The sequence below is a fragment of the Paroedura picta genome, chromosome 1 (assembly GCF_049243985.1).
Source record: "Paroedura picta isolate Pp20150507F chromosome 1, Ppicta_v3.0, whole genome shotgun sequence".
Classification (NCBI taxonomy): Eukaryota; Metazoa; Chordata; class Lepidosauria; order Squamata; family Gekkonidae; genus Paroedura; species Paroedura picta.
The window spans coordinates 118,093,718-118,118,576 of record NC_135369.1 but is presented as its reverse complement, the minus strand read 5'-3'; the positions used below and the strand labels follow the sequence as shown (position 1 = coordinate 118,118,576).

The 24,859-nt window shown below is 42.6% G+C and overlaps 1 protein-coding gene and 1 long non-coding RNA gene across 4 annotated transcripts in view; one reads left to right on the top strand and one right to left on the bottom strand.

Moving 5' to 3' along the window:
- CEP85L (centrosomal protein 85L) overlaps positions 1-24,859 on the bottom strand; it is a 162,326-nt gene that overhangs the window by 127,043 nt on the left and 10,424 nt on the right. For both annotated transcript variants that reach the window (XM_077301069.1, XM_077301077.1), the window contains exon 2: positions 6,282-6,443. In XM_077301069.1, the coding sequence (XP_077157184.1) occupies positions 6,282-6,443 (162 nt within the window). The remainder of the gene's footprint in view (positions 1-6,281; positions 6,444-24,859) is intronic.
- LOC143819398 (uncharacterized) lies at positions 16,776-23,982 on the top strand. 2 transcript variants are annotated; one of them, XR_013224952.1, is made up of 5 exons: positions 16,776-17,093; positions 18,909-19,096; positions 20,126-20,233; positions 21,753-21,811; positions 22,328-23,980. It is a non-coding gene; the product is annotated as an uncharacterized LOC143819398 (long non-coding RNA). The 2 variants fall into 2 exon arrangements; XR_013224953.1 differs by having other exon boundaries at positions 16,779-17,093; positions 19,030-19,096; positions 22,328-23,982.

The window sequence follows — 24,859 nt, the reverse complement described above, 5'->3', positions numbered from 1 at the left end:
ATGGACTCACTGAAGCAGTAGGTGCAAACTTAAATGGACTCTGGGGAATGGTAGAGGACAGGAAGGCCTGGAGGATCATTGTCCATGGGGTCGCGATGGGTCAGACACGACTTCGCACCTAACAACAACAACACCCCCCATTAAAGTCACCTCACCCACTTTCTCTGCACCCTCTTCTCCTCAACTTCTCCTCTGTTTCAGGGTGGTAGCCACGGTGAGCAGGTCCATCCTTGGGCTGCTCCCTCGGCCCTGGTTGCTGCCACCCACCCCTGGTGTCCTGCTTCCCCTCCTGGTAAATTGCTCCCTGGGGGGATGTTTGCCTCTCCCCTAGTTCCCTGCCCTGCTCCCCGGGCCTTCCAGCCCTACCATGCCAGCCAGGCTACCAGTGCCCTCCCTCTGCCAAGGCACAGCTGCTGCCGAGGGATTGGTGAGGCTCTGGAAGCCCAGCCTCTTGTCCTGATGCACGGCTCAGTGCCCGCCTGCTCAGGCTGCCTGGGGAGCCCTTTCCTGGGGGTTGGGGAGCTTCCTCCCCCCCCCAATCCCGCATGCAGCAGAAAGATATCCGGGCCCTCACTTGGGAATCCTGGGAGGGCAGGATAAGCGGGCAAGGCAGGACATAATCCCTGGCCTTGAATGATTGGCCATCTGGTTAGTGTACCAACTGTCCAATGCGCATCCAGATAGCCTTTTGGGCCTGCTAGAGGTGATGGCCACCTGGGTACTACAGTACTCCAGACTTTGAATTTTGGTGTGGGAGTGGATCTGGTAGCAACAAATGTCTTGCAATGATGAGATTCATGTTCTGAAGGCACAGCTTCATATGCCACCTCCTCCCCATGTGCGCAGCAGATATATTTGGGCCGGCCTGCAGAGGGTTATGTATCTAGATGGGTTCCTGAATGCTCTGCAGGACTCAGTGCTTCCTATTGACTCACTGGATGGCCTGGTTGACCAGTATTATGAAATGCTGATCACTCCCCAGCATCCTATCTGACCCCACCTCAAACAAGTTCCCTGGTATACAGGGGAGCTACATGACAGAAAGAAGCAGCTCAGACGACTAGAGCAAGTTTGGAGGAAGACATACGACGAAGTTTCAAGAACATCCATAGGACACTTATGAAAGCCTATGATATGGCAGGGAGTACTGAGAAAGATGAATTCTATGCAGCTCCCATTGCATCCGCTAGCTTACACCCAGCACAATTGTTTAGAGTAGCTCTATCCTTGACCTCACTCAATGAAGGGTGCCAAAATAATAACCAATTGGATATAAGCTGTGAGGCTTTTGCATGCTTTTGCAGATAAAATCTTGATGCTCCACTGCAACCTCCCCCTAGTTATTGACATAGTAAAAGAACTAGAGACCCCTTGACTGTTTTCAAAGATAGTATTTGATGGCTTCAGGTGGCTCACGCTGAATGAAGTGGATAGGTTGCTAATGTCAGTGAGGCGAATCACATGCCCATTGAATCATTGCCTCTCATGGATGCTCCCCTTCTACAGGGGAGTTGCCAAGGAAACTGAAGGAGGCAGCAGTTCATCTTCTACTGAAAAAAACCATATCTGGATCCGCGGGACCCAGCCAACTATAGCCCTGTCTCGCATCTGAAGTTTCTGGGGAAGGTAGTTGGAAGGGATGTCACGAATCAGATGCTAACATACCTAGAAAACGCTTCATCTTGGATACATTCCAGTCTGGCATCCGGCCTAGCAATAGGGTAGAGACGGCACTGGTCGCTCTAATGGACAACCTCCAGCGACAACTGGATAGAAGCAGGTTGGTGCTGCTTCTACAGGTGACTCTTACAGCAGCGTGTGACATAGTCGATCATGAGCTCTTGGCTGACCACCTTGCCAATGTGGGGATACAGAGGACAGCCTTGCAGTGGCTGATCTCCTTCCTTCAGGGTCACAGACATAGGGTTGCAATTGGAGAGAAGCTACCACTAACAACTCTCTTGTGGAGTGTAACAGCGTGTGGTCTGTCCCAAACTTTATTTAATATCTTTATGCACCCTCTTGCCCAGCTTGTCCAGGAGTATGGGCTGGGATGTCATCAATATGCTGATGATAACCAGTTCTACCTCCCGATGACCAGCTGCCCAGAGTGACCTGGAAGCAGTGACAGGATGGATCAAGCAGAGTCTCCTGAATCTCAATCCTTTGAAGACAGAGGACTTGGGACCAGGAGAGGAAGGGCACCTACCCTGCCTGGATGGAGTTCAGCTTATAGTGGCAAAAGTCAGGAACCTGGGTGTGATCTTCAATGCCACTCTTACAATGGAGGAACAGATCATGAATGTAGCACAGCTGGCATTCTTCCATCTCATAGAATCATAGAGTTGGAAGGGGCCATACAGGCCATCTAGTCCAACCCCCTGCTCAACGCAGGATCAGCCCTAAGCAACCCAAAGCATCCAAGAAAAGTGTGTATCCAACCTTTGCTTGAAGACTGCCAGTGAGGGGGAGCTCACCACCTCCTTAGGCAGCCTATTCCACTGCTGAACTACTCTGACTGTGAACATTTCCTGATACCTAGCCTATATCGTTGTACTTGTAGTTTAAACCCATCACTGCGTGTCCTTTCCTCTGCAGCCAGTAGGAACAGCATCCTGCCCTCCTCCAAGTGATAACCTTTCAAATACTTAAAGAGGGCTATCATGTCCCCTCTCAACCTCCTTTTCTCCAAGCTGAACATTCCCAAGTCCCTCAACCTATCCTCATAGGGCTTGGTCCCTTGGCCCCCGATCATCCTCGTCGCTCTCCTCTGTACCCTTTCAATTTTATTTTATCTACATCCTTCTTGAAATGAGGCCTCCAGAACTGCACACAGTACTCCAGGTGTGGTCTGACCAGTGCCATATACAATGGGAGTATGACATCTTGTGATTTTGATGTGATGCCCCTGTTGATACAGCCCAAAATGGCATTCGCCTTTTTTACCACTGCATCACACTGCCTGCTCATGTTTAGCTTACAATCCACAAGTACCCCAAGGCCTCGTTCACACAGTGTTAACTAGAAGCGTATCCCCCATCCAGTAGGCATGCTTTTCATTTTTCTGACCCAGATGCCGAACTTTACACTTATCTTTATTAAATTGCATCTTGTTCTCATTTGCCCATTTTTCCATTGTGTTCAGATCTCGTTGAACTCTGTCTCTATCTTCTGGAGTATTTGCCAGTCCTCCTAATTTGGTGTCATCTGCAAACTTGATGAGTAGTCCCTCCACCCCCTCATCTAGATCATTAATAAATATGTTAAAAAGTACCGGGCCGAGCACCGAGCCCTGAGGTACCCCGCTACTCACCTCCCTCCAGTCTGAAGAAACACCATTGACAACAACTCTTTCAGTGTGGTTCTCTAACCAATTCCCTATCCACCTAACTATCTGAAAATCCAGATTGCAGTCCTTCAACTTATCCATCAGAACATTATGGGGAACCTTATCAAAAGCTTTACTAAAATCCAAGGTCATCCTTCCTCCCTTTTTTGAAGATCGGAATAACATTTGCTCTCTTCCAGTCCTCCGGGACATCTCCAGTCCTTAAAGAGGTCCTGAAGATGATGGACAAGGGTTCTGCAAGTTCTCTGGAAAGTTCTTTGAGAACTCTCGGGTGCATTTCATCCGGCCCAGGCGATTTGAACTGATCCAGTGCAGCTAAATGCCTCTCAAAAACCTCTCTGTCCATGTCAACCTGCCACCCAGACACTATCTCTTGGCTACTGCCATCTCTAGATGTGCCTAAACCCTGTGGGGAAAAAATAGGCGCTGAGACTTTCTGCTTTCTCTGCATCCTCCGTTAGAGTTTGTCCATCCACACCCAACAGTGGGCCTATTGCCTCCTTTACTTTAGGTTTGCTCCTCACATAACTGAAAAATCTTTTCTTGTTACAAGTGGGCTTCCCTGGCCAATCTTAGCTCACTCTCAGCTTTGGCCTTTCTGATGATTGATCTACGGTGACTAGTAACCTGTAGGTACTCTTCTTTAAAGCTCTGTCCTTCCCTCCATTTCCTGAACATTTCCCTTTTCTTTCTTAGTTTCTCTTGAAGTTCTCTGTTGATCCAAATAGAGCTTCTTAGAGATTCTGCATTGTTTTCGTCTTTCTGGGATAGTCATTGATTGAGCATGCAACAGCTCTTGTTTGAGTTGCGCCCACCCTTCACATGCTCCCTTCCCTTCCAGAATTCTCGTCCATGGTATGACACTCACCATGTCTCTGAGTTTATTAAAGTTTGCCTTACGAAATCCAACATCCGCATCTGGCTACAAGCTTCCTTGCCTCCCCATCACAAAAGGAATTCTATGAGGAGATGGTCACTTCCCCCTAGGGTCCCCACCTCCTTCACCTCATCCACCAACTCTTGCCTGTTGGTCAGTATTAAGTCCGGTATGGCTGAACCTCTTGTGGGTTCATCTAACATTTGATAAATGAAATTGTCAGCCAGGCAGGTCAGAAACTTGCATGACTGAGGACGCTTCGCAGAGTTTGTTTCCCAGCACACATCTGGGATATTGAAGTCACCCATGATGACAAGGTCCTGACGCTTGGATATTTTCTCAAGCTGCTCACAAAGTGCAGCATCGACATCCTCTCGTTGGTCAGGCAGTCGGTAGCAGACACCAACCACCACACTGTTTGTTTTCCCCTCGCTTATTTTTACCCAGATGCTTTCCACTGTAGATATACTCTCCTTCACTAAAATTTCCTAACAGGTAAGCCCTTTCCTCACATACAGTGCCACTCCTCCACTTCTTCGATCTATTCTGTTTTTTCTGAACAGTTCATATCCATCCACTATTACATTCCAGTCATGAGAACCATTCCACCACGTTTCTGTGATGCCTACTAGATCATACCTTTCCATCAGCATGAGAAGTTCCAGCTCTTCCTTCTTATTGCCAATGCTTCGGGCATTAGTATAAAGGCATCTGAATCCTTTTACTTTTGGTTCCCTATGAGCTGGCCTTCCTGGTTGGGCTGCCCCCGATCGGTCTCCTTCCTTACACTCCCTATGTTGAATGTCTCCTTCCCCTTGTGGCTTCAGTTTAAAGCTCTCCTGATGAATCTCCCCAGGTTCCTGCCAAACACATTCTTCCCCAACTTCGATAAGTGCAGTCCATCAGGTGCTAGTAGGCCTTCCTCAAGAAAGCCTATCCCATGGTCCCAGAAACCAAATCTCTCCTGCCGGCACCAACTACACAGCCACTGATTCACCTCCATTATCTTCCTCTCCCGACGCATTTCTCTTCCCTTGACAGGCAAGATTGAAGAGAATACCACTTGTGCCCCCATTTGCTTGAGCTTCCTCCCTAGATCTTGATAGTCTGTTTTCATAGGAGCGATGGTATTCATGGACATGTCATTCGTACCCACATGGACCACCACAAATGGGTAGCGATCCATAGATTTGAGGAGTTTGGGCAGCCGTTCCGAAACGTCTTTAATTTTTGCCCCTGGCAAGCAATACACCTCTCGGGTTAGGGGGTCGGGCCCAGCCACATGGCGATCCATTCTATCTCCACCAAGCCAAGCTACCTGGCCCAGGAACACCTAGCCACAGTGATCCATAGTCACCTCTAGATTGGCCTTCTATCGCTCACTTGATGCAGCCTTATCCTTGATCTGGAAACTGCAACTGCTCCAGAATGAAGCAGTTCAGGTCCTCACAGGAACACCTGGGAGGACCCACATCTGGCCTGTGCTTCAGCAGCTACACTCGCTTCCAGTTGATTTCCAGTTCAAGTTTAAAGTTTTGATGCTTACCTTTAAGGCCATTTGCAGTCTGTGTCCTGTGTACCTCAGGGACTGCCTCTCTGACTATGTCCACTGAAGAGCGCTTCACTCTATAAATACCAACCAGTTGGCAGTTCCTGCCCCCTACTTGGTGGAATGAGTTCCCAGACGTGATCCAGGCCCTGATGGAGCCGGTACAATTCTTCAGGGTCTGCTCTTTTGGCAAACATTTGGTTAGGGCCAGTGATCCTATAGGACTTACTGAACAAAAGTCCAGTTTTAACTCTGAATGACTCCCAGTGCAATCCTAAACTAAATTAAACTCTTCTAGATCCACAGAATTAATAGGCTTCAAAAGGCATAACTCTTAGAAATGGTACAGACCCCCTTACACCCCAGGAAAACTCACTCTTCATTCACCAGCTAAGTTTGTCCATTCATATTTTACATCACACTCTGCCCCTAAATATTTAAGACTCACTATTTTTCTCCACTTTCTACAGAAGCAACAGTCCTTGGTTTTAAGTTCATTTACTCACCTTCCACACTATCAGAACAGGAGGTTCCAATGCCAGTGTCCCCACTGTCAGACGCTATGCTGTGTCTTCTGATATGGGCACTCCGACTGCTTGGTGGGCCTGTTGCAGCTTGCCACAGTGATTCAGTGCCAGGTAACCATCCCGATGAGGAATATTCTGAGCCTGCAGAGAAATTCCAGAATCAGCCTCATGCAGTGTATAAAGAAAGGTCTCTCATGTGTACAATTAGGATTCCGTTCACCAGACAATAATCCTGGCACAAAGTTACACAGTTCCACAAACCACACCTGGATTTATGTTTATACACATTAAAGGCTTTTGCTAATTTAATGTCAAATGGCATTATCCACTAATTACACTTTTTATTTTGCTTACCTTCCACTTGAATTTGAATGAGCCTTACATGCTGTAAAATTCAGTTTTTTAAAAACAATTGTGTATTATTTATCACAAAGACTAGTACTTCTGCAAGAAAGAAGAAGGACTTAACTTTTAACATATGGAATGTATTATTCAGGATTTTAAAATGCTGATTCTGTCAGGATATTTTTTTTGTCTAAAATAATTGTCAAGAGAGCTACAATTAGAAATGTATGGAATATAGTTTACTGAACTCCAAGGTATTGAAAAATGTTTTTCAGCTATTTCTGAGTTCTGTTTAAATCCAATACATGACTCTTAACCCAACACCTACTTTCAGCAATCACTATGTTTAGCAGTTGCAAAATCAATGTTAGATATATTCCAGTCTAACATGTACAAGTTAAAGCAATCAAAATAATATGATTTTTAAGATTAGTACCAATATAAAAACACTAGATTTAAGAAATCTTGCGCTGTGCTATATGCCAACTTCACCTAGGCTGAATCTGCACTGAGTTTTTATTCCAATCCCAGGTCAATTCAGTCCCTGCTGTCTCCACTGAATGCGATTTCCATTTTGATTTTGTGCTATTTATATTTTCCCTCCGCAACAAGCATGATTGATCCAAAGTGACCCTACCTTTCCCCCCTGCATATAACCCTCAATATTCCAAACTTACTGCTGAGCCTCCATTGTAGAAAAGCCCTGATTGGCCAAGGTTCAAAGGCTTCCTCGTTCCCAGGCTGCAAGCTTGCCTTATGGGAGAAACCCTAACTTCTCTCGGTAGAGATTAGCCTCTTGTTTTTTTTCTCCCTCCTCTGCTGTCTCCAATCCTCTTCCCCCCTTCACGAAAAGAAAGAAAGAGGCTCCTGCTGTGCTTGGCTCTCCCCTCCCCTTCTGAGCTTCCCTATCAACATGCAGAACACTTTTCTGTTTCAATGGAGGGGTGGGGAGAGGAAGACCTGAGTTCAAATAAATCTGGATTCAGCAGGATCCACAACGGAATAAACAAAGTAAGTACAGAATCTGCCCTAGTTTCAGAGGGTAGCATTGCTGGTCAGCCGTAGAAGAGCTATATTCGAGTCCAGTGCACCAACTCAATTTTCGGGAGATAAGTTTTTGACAGTTGATGCTCCCTTCATTGGATACGAGTCAGAATGGATATCCCCAAGTCTTTATATCCCAAGTAAAATGTGGGAGGAGAGATGCAAAGAAGGGATTCAGGATACAGAGGATAACGCATGCTGTAAAAGGCTTCATTGGAACAAAGGAGAAATAATGCAGGGCAAAAAAATAACATCTGATGCTAATTTTCTGCCCCTCATTCTGACAAGAGAGCTCTGACTCTTAAAAACTTATACCCTGAAGATCTTGCTTGTCTCTAAGGTGCTATGAGGCTCAAAACAGGCTGTTTAATCTGACCTAGTAAAGTTCACATGGCTAACATATATGGCTGTCGATTTGCTTGTTAAAGCAACAGTTTTTTCCCCTTCTCATTTAGATTTTTTCTTCCCTTCACAAACAAAGCCACCCAGTTGTTGCTCTCTTGTTTAAAAGTTTATTTTCATTTATTACAAAACAAACAAACAAAACCACTGTTTTACTAAAACATTCTTAACACAAACATACACCTCTGTGTCAGTGAGATTACAAATGACGCATGACCTCTCATGCTTGAAACACTCCCCTCCCAGAGGAAACTTCATATTCTCGGAATAATTCACGCCTACAAACTAGGTTGCCTGAGCATTAATTTTAAATAGAAGGACTAAACATAGGCTTTGCCAGTTGCCATGTATCTATCTCATTTCCTTCCTCCTAGTGTTTTGTTTTCTTCTCAACACTGTACAAAGCAAGCATCAATGGAGGTAACTTTGCTGAACAAACCATAACATGGCAAATGCTGCACAAGAAAGTCTATGGTTTGCTGCCAGGATGTCAGCATTGTCTTGCTGTTCCTTCTTCAAGCAACTGCCAAATTTACCCTGTTGAGGGGAAGAGAAGGATGGGAGAACTCTACACATTTCTCACAAAGGATTATGTCCCCTGTACCAAGGTCTAAATTTAGATTCCAAGGTTGTGCTTTATAATAAGTCTCAATAGTGTTTATTTGGCCTTGTGCCATCCCTGTTATGTAATTGTGTCCTATATGTAATGGTATGGTAACAAAGAACTGTAATTTATATCTCTAGTTGATTTTGTTAAAAGACAGACAGAAATGTACTTTTCTATACCAAACAATATTGGCATTATTTATATTTCAATTTTTTCACCACTGCCTCTCAAACTACATCATCTTGAGGCGGTGTACATCAACAATCATTAGTTCAATTTAAATCATCATAAATGGTAATAAAATGATAAAATCATTTAAAATATTATTTTTATCATGTTCCATTACAAAAATTGATTGTAATTACAAAAATTGACTGTAAATTCCATTACAAAAATTGAATGTCTACACACAATTAGGGCAGAAGCTATGTATTTTATGTAACTGCACAAGGCTTTTTGCATGGATAACGATTTTGCATGCCCTGCCATATAAGGTGCTCAGTGCAGGGTCAGCCTTCTGGGTCAGCCTTACACTGGCCTCTTAATGAAAGACATCCCACAGGACTTCAGCCTTTAAAAAATGCTTCAGCATTAATACAAAATTTTGGAATTACACATTTATAACCATACATGTGAAAATTTTATATCATTTGTGTTAATGCAGAAAAGAGGTCCACAAAGAGTACCTACATAAAAGTTGTATAAATCTAAAACAGGCTTCAACCAGGTACTACCTTGACATTAATATTGATGGCCACCTGGGTGGAATTAATTTAGACCACACCTGAGTTTCACAGGTCAGGTTTAACAAGATGGACCAACATAAATGTTTTGGGCTAGTAACTCTGGTGGGCTTACTTGCAAGGCAGATCTAGAACAAAATATACGGCAAGACAAACGCTGTCTGAAAATGAATTCTCTCATTACTTACTTCATTATCAGAATATAAGAAATATAATAAGTGAATAAAATAAATAATTAATAGAAATGCTTAGGACTAGGTATAGCAAACGCTGTGCCAGAACATCAGAGTTCACAGCATACTAGCCACATTTTGGCCTAGTATGGTTCACTGTAATAGTGGGATGGAAAGGATAAGTAGTACAAATGCAGTGAGAAAGCTATTATGGTCTTAGGCTCCAACCATCACATGGCCTGTAAAAGCAGGACAGAGTCAGAGAGCAACTCATCTACATCAGTTGGGTATATCAGCCATCACAGAACTAGGTCACTCAAATTCTGTCTTAGAAGCACAGCTGTAATCTGGTATAATGAGATTCCCATTGACATACAGTCCAGAGACACATAAGACACATTATAATTTGCATTTACCCTTCTCATTATTTGACTTTTCCATAATGCACAGTAGTAGTCATAAATGAGAATTTTTCTGCTGAAACTCACAACCACTTATATCAATTATAGGACATAATGTGTGTCAATTCAAAAGGCTAGTTTATTTTTCCCCATGTTGTCTTATAAAACAGTGGTCCCCAACCTTTTTATCAACAGGGACCAGTCAATGCTTGTCAAATTTACTGAGGCCTGGGGGGGGGGATAGTCTTTTGCCGAGGGATGTCACTGCCGCCACCTGATCCCCTGCTTCCACTTGCTTTCCCGCCGGCACCCCTGACTTCCCACTGGGGGCACTGCCAGCAGCAGCTGTGCAGTGCCACGCCGAGGGGAGCCCACCAAAGGTGATCTGGCGGCTGAGTAGCAGGGCAGCACCCAGGGAGGAGGACGAGGAGGAGCCGCAGCCCCGTACCGACTGATCCCCAGACTGGGGGTTGGGGGACCACTGTTATGACACATTTGGGCAATATGACTAACAGCAAACAGCCAATGCTATATAGTGTAAGGTTAGGAATTGCTGCCCTAATAATTCAACCCAACTAGCAGCAAAAAAGGTTTAGAAACATGAGCAGCAGAACTAACACCAGCCACATGCTAATGCAAATTCTCTGGGAAATTTTGGAGGAACTGTTGGTATAAGTACCTCCAAGGTCAGCCTCCTCCCCACTTTGTGCTTATACTACCATGCCTCCCAAATCAGTTATTTAGTGATAAGTAGGAATCAAAGTTCTCATCCATGAAAGGTTCTACACAGGTTCTACACAGGCCTATCCTTTGCCTTGATCTAGAAGTTACAACTGGTATAGAATGTGGCTGCTAGGGTTCTCAAAGGAACATCTTGGAGGGCCCATATTCAGCCTTTCATATTGGTTACCGGTTGTATTCCGGATCAAGTTCAAGGTTCTAGTTTTGACCTTTGTCTTTTTGCCCAACATATCTGAGGGACTGCTTATCTCTCTATGCTCCCCACAGAGCTCTTCACCCCATGGTTACTAATAAACTGGTGATCCCCAGCCTGTGTGAGGTGTGCCTGGCCTCAATCAGCTCCTAGACAAGCTGAGGGCCCCGTTGGAGCTATCACATCAATCCACTCAAAGCAAGGGGTACAGTGATGAGATTGTTTGTGGAGCCAGAGTTGGCTGTCAGGGAAGACAATGGTTAGGAATGAATCTCTGCTGCTGTATTGTATTCTGTTTTAATTATGGGGCTTTATTGGTTTATAGTATTGTAATCTGTGTGTTTCTGATGTTTAAATAATAAGCTACCATGAGCCGGCCTTTGACCAAGAGCAGTGGATAACTACATACATACATACATACATACATACATACATACATACATACATACACACACACACACACATACATGATCCCCAGAATTTTATTTTATCCAAGCCTGATTTGCACAAGCAAGAGAATGAAGCCGAAAAATGCTTTGGTGGGGAAACATATTGTACCACACTACAGGTGGAAATAAAATCTTAAAATGCTCCATGATGTTAAGAATTGTCTGGAACAAGAAAAAACATGAAGCAAGCAGAGAAGGTCAAACAAAATTGGATAAGGCCTTATAGGCCGTTTAGTCCAAACCCCACTATATACACAAAATTCAGAGCTTGATCGTTCCTGACAGATGGCTATCCAGCCTCTTACAGACCTCTATCAAGGGTGAGAAGAGCTTCTGTCCAGATAATTGTTTCCATTGTCCAACTGCCCTTCCTATTAAGATAATCTTCCTAACATTCCACTGAAATCTACCCTCCTGTAATTTAAGCTCATTAGATTTAGTAGCCTTGCTCCCTGGAGCAGCAGAGAATACATTTTCACTCTCTTTCATGTGCCTCAGAGCATGGTCATGCTTCTTCTGCCTTCTCCATATCATATCCCATTCCTTCAACCTCTTCTTTTAAGTTTTGATTTCAAGACCGCAGACATCTCAGCTGTTTTTCCCTGAACCTAAAGCAAGTTGCCTACATCCTTCCTAAAGTAAAACAGCCAGGAGTGAACTAATGGAGTTCAGCTTGCATGGAATGGAATGAAACTGCCTTCGATTCTATGTTTCTGTTAAGGCAGCCTAAAATAGCACTGACCTTTTTGCAATTGCCTCATACTGATGCCTCTCATTCGGCTACCACCAAGTTCAACAGAGCTAATTTCCAGGTTATCCATCCATCCATCCATCCATCCATCCATTGGCATGTGTAGTGCAGCCAGGAGTTCCTAGGGTTGTCTAGCAGCCAAGCAAGAGATGTTCAGAAGTAGTTTGTCATTGACTGCTTCTGCATTGTGATCTTAGCGTTCCTTGGAGGTCTCATTGCTTTAGGATGCTTTGGGCTGATCCTGCGTTGAGCAGGGGGTTGGACTGGGTGGCCTGTATGGCCCCTTCCAACTCTGATTCTATGGTTATTTGCCAACCCTGCTTAACTTCCGAGACCTGACAAGATCTGGCATTTTCAGGCAAGCATGCATCCTGTATGTGCTTACTTCCAAGTAAACATACTTAAGATTGCACTCCAAACTTCTGTATGCAAAGTGTCTTGCAGGAACTTTTTTGCCTTTTATTTTCTATTTATTACTAGTAGAAAAGCCCATTTTTAAAATGGGCTTTGAAAGGGGTGGCAGGCAGGAGGGCGTGAGAGGGTGGCCGCGGCTCCCTTTGGCCCACAAAGTGGGCTAAAGTGAGTGGAATGGACCACCTCCCGCCGGCAGCAACAGGGCTTTGCAGCCCTCAGGGAGGCTTCAAACTCCCCTCCCTGCGGCTGCCTCCCAGCAGGAGCGTACATGCGGGCTGCAAAGCCCTGTCAGCTCTCTCCTCGTGGGCGACAATGGAGGCCGCAGCCACAAGGCTTCTAGCAGGCAAGGAGAAAGGGTGGGAGCTGAAGGGGGGAGGGCCAGTCAGGGTGGACCTGGACAAACAGGGGCCCAGACAGTCTCCTCATAGTGTTAAGGATAAGAGTGCTGTACCCAGTGGGCGTCCCAGTTCCAGACAGCCAGACTGACCCAGCAGCCTCAGGTTTATTGTGTGACAAATTTCTTCAGGTTCTGAAGAGCTCCCAAGGATCATGGCACTTCTCATCCATCAAAGGACCCTACATTTTGTTCCTGCTTGTGTGCGCTAAACTGCGACAGGAAGTGGTGGCGGCTCCTAGCATAAACAGCTTCAAGGGGGGATTGGATAAATATATGGAACAGAAGTCCATCAGTGGCAATTAGCCGCAAAGTATAGCTGGAACAGTAAGTTTAGGGCAGTGATGCTCTCTATTCATGGTGCTTGGAGGGCAACAGTGGGAGAACTTCTAGAGCTCTGGCCCTGCTGGTGGAACCCTTGATGGCACCTGGCTTTTGGTCACTGTGTGACACAGCCTGATCCAAGGTGTCCTCTCTTATGTTAAAAGCTAAAATCAGAATTCCCATTGACTTCCTATTAAAAACCAGTTTCAAATCCAGCAGTTAGGGAGTTTCAACAATACTGAAATGTCTTGTTTCCTGTTACAAAAATAAAAACATTATATTCTTGTTTTACATATAGTGATTTTCTTATATTCTAGCAGGGAAATTTGACATACGGTAATTCGACTTTTTCTAAAAAAAAAGGTCTCCGCTATTTAATTTTTCAGACCAGTGTTTCTCCAAGAAAGGGAGGTTTCTATCATTCTTCCCTCTGCTGTTTTATCTTAACAGCCCTATGTACAAGCAGAAACATAAATGGACATTAACTTCTGACTGCACTACACTTGGGGCTTTTCTCCTTCTGTATTATAGCCACCAGAAATTGTAGAAGCTTTTCCTTTCTACCTGTTTACACAACACCTCTAGTGCAAACCAAAATCTTACACTGGAGTCCAAATCCCAGCTTTAAAAAGAATGTAAATAATACTTTTCTTTTAATTAACACTGTCAGGATAAGGATCAGTTAGTTTAGGAATTATTGTACTGCCACAGGTAGTAAATACTATGGTCTTGTCAGATTTTACAGTTGGCTAGCAGAAAATAGGGGCTGGCTCCCAAGTCCAGATACATGTGATCAATATGTACTACACAATTAACCAATTATTCTTAGGAACCCCATTGAGAAGCTAATGCAAAGTTTGTAAAGGTAAAGGTAAAGGTATCCCCTGTGCAAGCACCGAGTCATGTCTGACCCTTGGGGTGACGCCCTCTAGCGTTTTCATGGCAGACTCAATACGGGGTGGTTTGCCAGTGCCTTCCCCAATCATGACCATTTACCCCCCAGCAAGCTGGGTACTCATTTTACCGACCTCGGAAGGATGGAAGGCTGAGTCAACCTTGAGCCGGCTGCTGGGATTGAACTCCCAGCCTTATGGGCAAAGCTTTCAGACGGCTGCCTTACTACTCTGCGCCACAAGAGGCTCGCAAAGTTTGTAGAAGAAGAAAAAACAAGACAGTTGTTCATTCTGTGCTTCATATACTTCACTAAAACAGCAGAACAATTAGCTCATAAATAATGAGATCTTTGCTCATCATGGATTTTTTTCCATTCTGTATGTAAAGATTTTTCAAATGAATAAGTTTAGTGAAGTCTGAAACAAACAAGAAAGATTTTGTTTGGGGTACAGTGTTTAAGAATCCACATAAACTAAGCTAATTTTGGAAAACACAGGATATACATGTAGCATTTTAAACATGAAACTGATTATTTGTTTGTTTGTTTATTATGTTTTTACATTATAGCCTTGCAGAATGTATTAAAAGTTTTACAGGAAAAATATATGACAAACACTGAAAAAGTTCAGAGACTTCCATGGAACACAATGAAACAGTAAAACCTTAATAATCATTTCAGTGCTCCACAAGTCCTTAAGAAAAAAATCAATCCTTAAGAAAAAAATCAAACATTTTCCATCCAACCCCCCGGCTACCATATCTTTAATTTCTATGCTACTGAAAAAAAGAAACCCCTTCACAATTCAACCTTTGAATGCCATTCTTTTAAAAATAAGAAAAGTATGTTTTTAATGAAAATTTTAATTCAGATGTGGTTTCTTTGACGTTTTATATAGAAGTTGAGTGAATTGCACTCTTAATACAAAATGGCTTAATTTAAAGGGGTTTCTTTCCTTCCTTGGTTTATATAGCAGGAAAACATCAATTCTGTTCTCCCACAAAACAAAAGTAAAAAAAAATAAAAACTGTTATTGGCACTCCAATTATGCCCTACCTCCAAAATCTATATATAGCACATGAGAGGAGAAACAGCAAAGCAGAACAGAAAAAATCCTAAAATAACATTCTTCCCCAAACAAATTTTTGGAACTATGCAAATTGCATGAACCATTCAAATTAGAAGAGTTGGGTTCTTGTTATTCCCTATGGAATGTTCATGTTCTATGAACATGAAAATGGAGGCAAGAAAAATGTCAAAACTGACTGCTTTTCCTTTGCCTATCAACTTTTACATGAACTGTTAATACACAGCAGAAATTGAAATCTGAGCTACAGATGTTTCTTATTTCTACTTTGGCATACCAAAGCAATGAATGCATTAGCTCATGCCTGCTACAGTGGCTCACCTCCCTATCTCTCTAACCAATGGACTCTTCATCCCATAGTAACAGTTCTTCTTCTTCACTCTATGCAATCAAATTAATGCAAGCAGAGTGGTTTGTTTGGAAGATCAGGGAACAATACTGTAAACCACTTCACTCTTAGCCCATTCATATCAAGAGTTCCACGATGCGTTGATTGTACTGCTGTACCGTATAGATTATGGACTGGATCAAACAAAAGCCTTTTGCTGACAAGAGCAATTTCCCCTCCTGCTGCAGACTCCCCGTTCAGGAGGAGCATTTCAGGGGGCATTGGGGATTGCAGGCAAGTAGGGGTGGAGTCCATTGACAGAAATCCCATCTCTCTACAGAAATTTAACACAAAACACCGCAAAATATGTAACACAAAACAAATCATGTTGATAGTTACATTTTTTTTCAGATTTCTTCAAGGCTTTCTTTCAAAATTCTGCAATCGTAATTGTATTTCACTGGTTCCTAGACATTCCACCTGTTGACTGTATTAATGCAATCAATGTAATTTGCCTTGGGTCTTAGTGAAAAAGATAGACTACAAATAACATAAATGAATAAATTTTAATTTTGGAATTATTTAATATTGGGTGCATTTTTAAATTATATAATTGTTCGTTATAGCCTAGGTTAGGTTCTTCTTTTTTCTGCTGCTATATTCATTTTGAACCGTCTTCTTCTTGTGGTGTATTATAGTACACTTACAGGTTTTATTCATTTAGCGTGTTTTTATCCCAACTACCCTCACTGTAGTGTAAGGATTGAAAATGGAAATGGGGGACTGTACAACAACCCTGTGAAGTAGGTTAGGTTGAGAAAGACTTGCCCACAGTCATATGAACAGTTGATGCTGTCACTGAATTAGACCATGGTTTTATCAAAGTCAGCACTGTTTCTTCTGAATGGCAACAACTTTGTGGCATCTCAGGCAGAGGGGCCTTTGACATAACCTACTCCCTGATTCTTTTAACTGGAGATGCAGGAGATTGAAACTGAGATGTGCTACATACAAAGCAGATACTCTGCTACTGAGCCATGACCATCCATGTTACTCAGTCAAGCTTTATGGAAAGCAAGGTTTAGAGCCTGTGTATCTGCAGCCAAGTTCAACATTTACATCACATCTGCTCTTTGAAAGTATGAGGTCACAGGATGGAATCACGGAACCATTTACTGCATTATGACAGCATGAACGCCTACTGCAATGAAGTGTGGTACAGAGTGGGCAAGACAGCTGACGAAGCAGCATAAGTATTGCCACATTCCTGCAGCCACATGGAAAACGAGTTGATGTCAGGAGTACAATGAACACTTTTTACTGTGGAACTATAAATGATACTATGTATTAACAAAGCTTCAAGTTTTGTATGTACCTGCTGAATATTCAAAACAAGGAAATCCTATTCACTTGGAAATCAGCAAGCGGAGAGGAGGATGTTTGACTGAGTGAATAGCCAAAGCTTATAGATAAAATGGTTACACATGTGAAATTACAGTAGCAGTAAGTATGGCAGTCCTTGGTTCAGTTCAATATCAGCTCCAAAAGAAAGGACGTTTTTATCATGTTATTCTGCCCACAACACTACATTTACTAAGGGGCTGACACAGTTGACTTATGGCGTTTCATTTCTCAGGTACTGTAGCAGTGCAGAATGAGGGAGCAGGTTTTTCAGCGGCTACTACACAATGTACGAACTGGGAAATAGCGAGTAGTGAGTGAAGCAGGCATCAATGGCAAATTACCATTACAGAATATTCAAGCAACCCTACAGTTATTATATATATATAAAAATTTAAACATACGTATTTACTACAAAATTATGAGAAAAGGAAAACACTAAAATAATTCTTCATTACTTCATTTAACATGGATTTTTAATGAGGAAAAATGAAAATATATCTGTACATATTTTCATTAGCTTTTAAGTCATTACTTAGCTAACTAAAACCTATCATATTTGAGTTACAACTGAATCTCTGCATTTCTTAAGAAGCCTGTTACAAAACTTTAGATATCTTATATGGGTTTGAATTCTGATATGTAAGAACGGTGTGAACAACACAGAAAACACCTAAAGCTGTTTGGATTTATTCATGGGAACGCAGTCACAGTTTAGAAAAGAGTTATTTGTAAAGTATGCCAGTTTCCACCAGCAGCCTGTGATGGGTTAGAAGGGGCAGAAAGAGGACACCACCAATAAACAGCAACTAATGGTGAGTGGCATCACCACAGTATCAGACAACTAACATCCGTACTGGCACTTCTGACCAGTTAGCATTTAAAGCTAGCATTATCTGCTCCATTCCTCTTTTCATCTTATATCCCCCACCATGTTGATGCATTAATTCCTGATCGGGCATGAGCTATCTGATGTCAGTAGCCACAGACCTGAACAGTATTCCTCTGCCAATATCACCACTCAAATGCCTACATCCACTCAATGGATGTGGAATGGTATGGTATGGCAACCATCCTTAAAAGTCCTGCCTCTCCTCTAGGGCCCTAATTGTCAACCAACCAGAGCCCACAAAACGCCATTGGATGGGAGAGGTTAAGCTGCCACAGTTTAAGAAGGGTGAAAAATGGACCACTGGATAATTACCCATGAAGGGTTCTTCTCCTCTGAGGAAAGGAAGCTATCTTGATGGATGGTTCCCACCGTCCAATCGGAGGCAGGAACAATTTTTAACTTCCTATTTCTTGCCTATGGGAGTAACCCTTCTCAGTTTCGGTAACTCCAAAAGCAGTTAGACTATAAAATCAAGTCTAGGAAAGTGTACACATGGACAAGAGCAATAACACAGATAAGAAAAAAACTGGCAAATAATATGATTGAGACAAGAATCGTACCTGCTGAATAACTAGTAGGATGACTTCAGGAGGGATGAGATGTCCTCTTTTCCTCAGAGAAGAAGGATCCTTCACAGTAAATATACAATGATACATTCTCCCTCAGAGGTAGAGGACATCTTGATGGGACCTCCCAGAGAAGTGCCTTCAGTTTTGGAGTGGCTCATCTTTATCTTTGCTTAGGATATGCTGTAGCACTCTTCTGCCAAAGGCAGCTTCTGCCAAGTTGTGAGTACTTAGCTTATAGTAGTATTAATAAATGTGGAGAGAGATGACCAGGCTGGTCCTTGCAAACTTCCTTGACTGTTGCCTGCCTTGAGAATGTGGCATTTTTGGCAGCACACCTGATTATATGGGCTGTAATTCCAGCAGGGATAGGAAACTTTTAGATCTTATAAACCTCTAATACACATGTTCTGAGTATGCTACTTATGTCCAACTTGCATAATCTTTCTCCTGTGTTAGGCCGAGATGTGGACAAGAATTACACATCAGTTTTCCTAATGCGGCTGGTTTGACAAATGTACATCTTGAGAGCTCTTCTGACATCAAAGGTGTGCCATGTCTTCTCCCTTTGATTCTTCAGGTTTGGCAGAAGGATGGAAGACCTATGTTGAGCTCTAAGGATGGCAGAATTGACTTTGGCCATGAAGGTATTCGGCCTAACACCCTGTCCCTGTGAAATATGCATAGTTTGGGTTTAACTGAATGAAAGTCTAGCTTGGAGAGTCTTCTGGTGGAAGTGACAGCTGTAAGACGAGATGACTTCATCCTTAGCTGCTTCAATTAGACTTTCCAGTCGCTTGAATGGTGGCTTGGTAAATGCTGAGATGTAGTTTCCATGCAGGAAACTTGCAACCCCACAGTGGGTCTCTCAAAGCATGTTTCAGAGGAAACATTGCATGTAAGGATGATGATATAATCCGTCATTTAAGAGTGGGCACTTTTGGCCTTCTTATGACTCCTTCTTACAGGTATGCCAATACTGAGCTAAACGGTGGTTTCAGTGGGCCAAACGTCTTCCAGTGTGTTATAAATACTATTTGTTGATTGTCTCCTAGAAACCAGGAGGGTCTCTGTGACATTAGCATTGTTCTCCAGGCGGAGGAAGCTGCTCCTATCAATCTCCATGCAGCCACATGTGGCCATCCAAGTTGTGGGTGCCAGATGTGTCCCTGATATAGCATGTCTGGTAACACTGGTAACCTCCATGGAAGAGCTATCAACATCTCCTGTAGAGCCAAAAACCATGATCAGCCTGACCATAGTAGGACTGTTAGAACGTCTACTAGTTCTTTGCTCTTCCCAAGTACTTTAGGGATGATTGGAACAGGTGGAAAAGGCAAATAGAATATTTCACCACAAACAGGTGAGAGTGTGTCTATTGCCTCTATCCTGAGGTGAAAGAATCTTGTGTAAAATCTGTCAAGCTGTTGGTTTGTTGGGTATGCAAAGAAATCCATCTGCAGTAGGCCAACATGTCAGGTGATCTGTAGGAACAAGCCCCTCCTAAGGAACTATTTTTCCTCCTAACCCCCCCCCCCCCCAAACACACACACACTTATTTATGAATGTTTTGGCTAATATATTGTCTGCCCTCACTAAGATGTAAAAATGAGCTGAGTCTAGAACTGTCTTAATACAAGATCTGTGGCTCTTAACTCGAGAATGTCAATCCTCAGTTTCGTTTCAGGCTTGGATCACTGACCTTGGACTGGTTTGCTATCCAGTGTTGCCTTCCATCCTAACAAGCTGGCATCTGTAAAGATCTCAGTTCATCTTGCCTTAGAGTAAGTTGGACCTCTTTGTCCACCATAGCAGGCTGATCTTTAGTGGATTTGAGACTGCAAAGGCCTTACTAGTTGCTGTAATAGTTGTGGTTCCCTCTGGATTGAGTCTATGCATGATATTGGTAGACACAAAAGTTTGATCAGGGTCACCAAGGAAATGGATCTGCTCATGACACAGACATCTCTCTGATTTCCATGTCTTTTGGACTGCCAGAGATAAGCAATTGACTGTTGTATTGATGATGATACCCAGTAGTTCTAGCCAAAGAAGATGAATGAGTTCTTCAGCAGATTTATGATGAAACTGTGACTTTACAGTCGTCTTCATGTCAGCTAATGATTTGACTCTGGGGCTGGACTTGATCAGTAAGTTGTCTAAATAAGGATATATGTGGATCCATTGTTCTCTTAATTTGACAAAAGAATTGATCAGAACCCTGAAGAAGACTCTTGGAGCACTTGAGAGCTTAAACAAGAGTGACTTGAAATGACAGAGATCTTCCTCGACTCAGAAACGAAGGTATCTCCTGTACCTTGGAAAAATCAGAATGTGCATAAGATGTATGGATATGAGGAGCGCTCCTGGTTGTAGGGATTCTATAACGGATTGGAGTGTTTTCATCCTGAAACGTCTCAATTTGATGAAATTGTGATGAATTTTAAAATCCAGGATGGCCCTCCAGTTCACGTTCTTTTTGGCACAGTAAAGAAGATGAAGTAAAAACTCTGCCTCCCTTCTCCAAAAGTAGCACAGGCTCAATGATGAAAAGGTGTTTCGTTGCCCGAGCAATCCTATGGGATTCTTCTGGTTTCTTGGAATGAAGCGTTCCAGGGGAGAGTTGGAAAATTCAATTGTGTAATCCTTGATGACTAACTTCACTGTCCAGAGGTCTCCTTGAGACTTTTTTGAAGTGGAGTCAACTTCCTTCCACTGGAAGTGAGAAATCATGTTCTCTCCCTGTTGATTTTTGCTAATTTGTACTTGAGCTATCTGGCAAATCTGGAGTTAAAACCTCTTCTGAGGAAGGTTCTCAACTGATTCCACTTCAGTTTCCTTGGAACCTGTTTGGATCTTGGCAAGACATATTGGGAACGAATAGAAGGACTCCTATACATCAGTCTATCTGAATGCCTCAGTGGCTTTGGTAGTGTCTTCTATACATCCCTGGTTTCCACCGGGATGTTTGTCCAAACAATCCCCAACAATCTGTCTCCTGGAAAGGGTAGGTCATCACAACAGTCTTCGAATAGAAGTCAGCTTGCTAGGTCCACAGCCAGAGGTTCTTATTGCTGCAGCAACCAAAAACATGGCTCTGGGTGAAAATATTAGTGAGACCAACATTGCATCTACTGCGAAGAAGGTTGCCTTAATAATTCTGTTGGTCCCTTCCCTGAGTTGTCTACTGGACTCCAGTAGCAGCTGGAGTATCTTCCATGTCCAGACAATCCACAGTGTGAACTCTGGGATTTTTAAATATAAGCTGTTGCAAATAGTGCCTTTATTATCTTCTCATATCAGGCTGAAGGACTGCAGTGCTGTAGTAGGAGCATTCACCAGTGGAACCTGCAATGGAACCTGTAAGTACTGATTAGCAAACAATGGTAAAACATGCAACTTCTTGATAAACACTGGGTACTGCCTGTTTGCTAAAAGACTGACCCGCTCATATGTTAATTGCCTTTCAATGGGGGTGGAAATGCTCTTTCAGTGGTGTCTGTTCTGCAAAAATAAATTTATTTTGCTTAAGGCCTAGTTTTCTGATTAGGGTATACAAGGTTCTTATTGTCACCTGCTGGGGACTCTTTGTGTTCTAGTACAGTGTGAGTTTTGACAGGAGGTACTGTCAGCCTTAAAGAATTGATGATGATGGTGATCAATAACAATAGATATTTCAATGTCCTCCTTACATTGATCATCTGACAGAAACTTGCCTTCTGTTATCAAACTCCATACCTGAAGAAATATCTGGGTCTCAGCTCAACGTATTTCTTCCCCTTTTTCTATTACAGGATTTCCTCTGAGCTGCTTTAGTGGACCGATATTTACCTCTCCCCTCTGATCTGTTTCTTTCTGTTCTTTTGTCTTTTGGTCAGGAGGGGGAAGAATAAGGCTCAGACCTCTCTGGAGTTGGCTTACCTTGGACATCTGAAATCTCCTCTCTCACAGTCTGTCTAATTATAGATATGAAGTCAGCTGGAAGATGACTCTCCCAGGGTTTCTTTTACTTTACCAGTTGTCTGCCTGCTGGCATCACTGCCATTAAATGACACCCTTGTTCTTCCAGGTTGAGCAATGAGCTCCTTGGATTTCCACTACAAAATGTTGTGATGTGAACACAGCAGTCAGGCCCCATGTCCTCTGGATTGGCCATGAGCCATCTCTATGAGGTATTTGTAGCTGTGTAAAATGACCACCATCGTTAGCCAAAAGGCTCAAACCGGCTTTGGACCCCAGCATGTTCTTCACTAAGCAACGTTTTTCTGCACGGTATTTCTCTCCTCAAAACAAGGAATTGGCCACAACCACTGAGGTGAGTTGACTGTAAGCCTTGCTGATTTCCCTGACAGTCTCCCTCATTTTCAACATTAAGAATGGGTCAGTTTCTCCCTTGGAGAAAAATTGGTTGCAGCAATTTTTCTGCACCATTATTGTAGCGGCTGAATGGTCTCACTTTCTGTTGCTGCCACAAAATGGTTGCCATCACAAGAGTAATGGATAATGGGTGCAGTGACAGCTACACTTGACTGATCTCCCAGAGATCATTCTAACATATTTCCAAATCAGAGACCTTTAGGCAACACACAGCTACAGGCTACCAATCTTTTAAAGCTGAAGCCCCCTTTTTTATTTGATTGTGAGTGACATATAAAGAATTTTACAAGTGGGAACCTGGAGACTGGACCTCTATCAGTATCATCCTGAATAGTCATGAATTTAACAGGGAGTTGAATCCCATTCAAGATTATCAGAACAAAAACAAAATTTAAAGTTACTAATCCTACAATCTTTACTAGTATAAAGATACTTATGCCCTAAAGTTATGCTAAAAAGTAATGCTCCTTATGTATTGATTTTCTGTGTGTGTAGCTGAAGTTTTGAAATGTTTAGGAATGGCTATATGTGTGTGTAATCTCACTACACAGCAGCAGTTCATGGCTCTACATTTAAAAACAATTTTCCTTCCTGCAAAAAGAATCAGAATTCCATAAGGCTTGGTATTAAAACACAATTGAGAAGGCATGGCCTTCTAAAATATCTGGAAAAACCACACTGTAAAAGAAGCAGAACCAGGCAATTTTATTTTAGAGCCTAAAACAATGTTCTTCTGCAACACAAAACTGAACACCACATGGCCACTCTAAAACTTCTATTCAGATCAGTGAATCAAGGATTCTGTTGCATAGATCTGATATTAGTAATACAAAGCAGAAAAACTTCCAACAGTATATTTGTCTGTAGAAGTTTACACCACACCTACGTAAGTATAGTCTAATTATTGATAGCTGCCAGGGCTGGTGCTGCTATTTTATCCTGTTACATGGGCTAAATGCGAAATATGAAACATACACAAAATCAGTGCTTGTACATCATGTATTTGTCTTCTTTTGCTAATATTGTTTATTTAAATTTGAAGCAGAAAACTTTACAATTCATCTGTTTCCAGAAAACCTATATCACCATCTGATATAGATGTTTGTGTTTTTAGGATCATAAACATTGGTACAGTAAGGTAATGACAATCTCCAGATTTAATATGGGCTGTCCTTTAGATGGCAATGAATATTGTAAATACGAACTTACAGCCTGTGCATGGGGGTCCCTGCCGTGTTGCAAGCTGGAACCATGGGCAACACCACATCTTCTGTATCTGAGTCCACTAAATTAGGAACAGACTCATCTTCTGAATCCTGACGATATTCACAAATGTTACATTATACTAAAAAGACGTCAATATTTATTACATTGTATGTAAAAATGTTATGCCACTTCTCTCCTGAAAATAGGACTAGAAGTAGTTGGCAAAAAATGAGGAACGATCTGTAAATCACAGTATAACTACAGAACATGCTCCCCCCCCGGGGGGGGGGGGGCTGAGCAAGTGGAATAGTCTTCCCAGACAAACAGCAGCACAGACAGCCTCAGGAAGCAGCTCCTTTTCATGACTGAGTTGGTAAGAACTCAGGTTCTATTGGAAAAGTCTCTTCTGACAAGCAGCAGCAAGACTTAAAAGCACTCAGAGGGAAGGTTGCTAAGTTATCCACAATACTGCTGAAGTTTCAAGTAAGGGTAGCTGTACATTTAAACAAATATTTTACCATCCTGGAGATTATACACAAGTCATTTCATATCAAACTTTTTTCACAGTCAGGGGACAATTACCACTAATTGCAATTCCCAAAAAAGGAAGCCAAATTCTGCACAGACTATTCATATTTACACAAAGATCGCCCAATTACAGAAAAAAATTGGTTGTAATAATAATAATGAGCCACTTGTTGCGCAGGGTGGTGAGGCAGCCAACATGCTGTCTGAAGCTCTGACCATGAGGCTGGGAGTTCAACCCCAGCAGCCGGCTCAAGGTTGACTCAGCCTTCCATTCTTCCGAGGTCAGTAAAATGAGTACC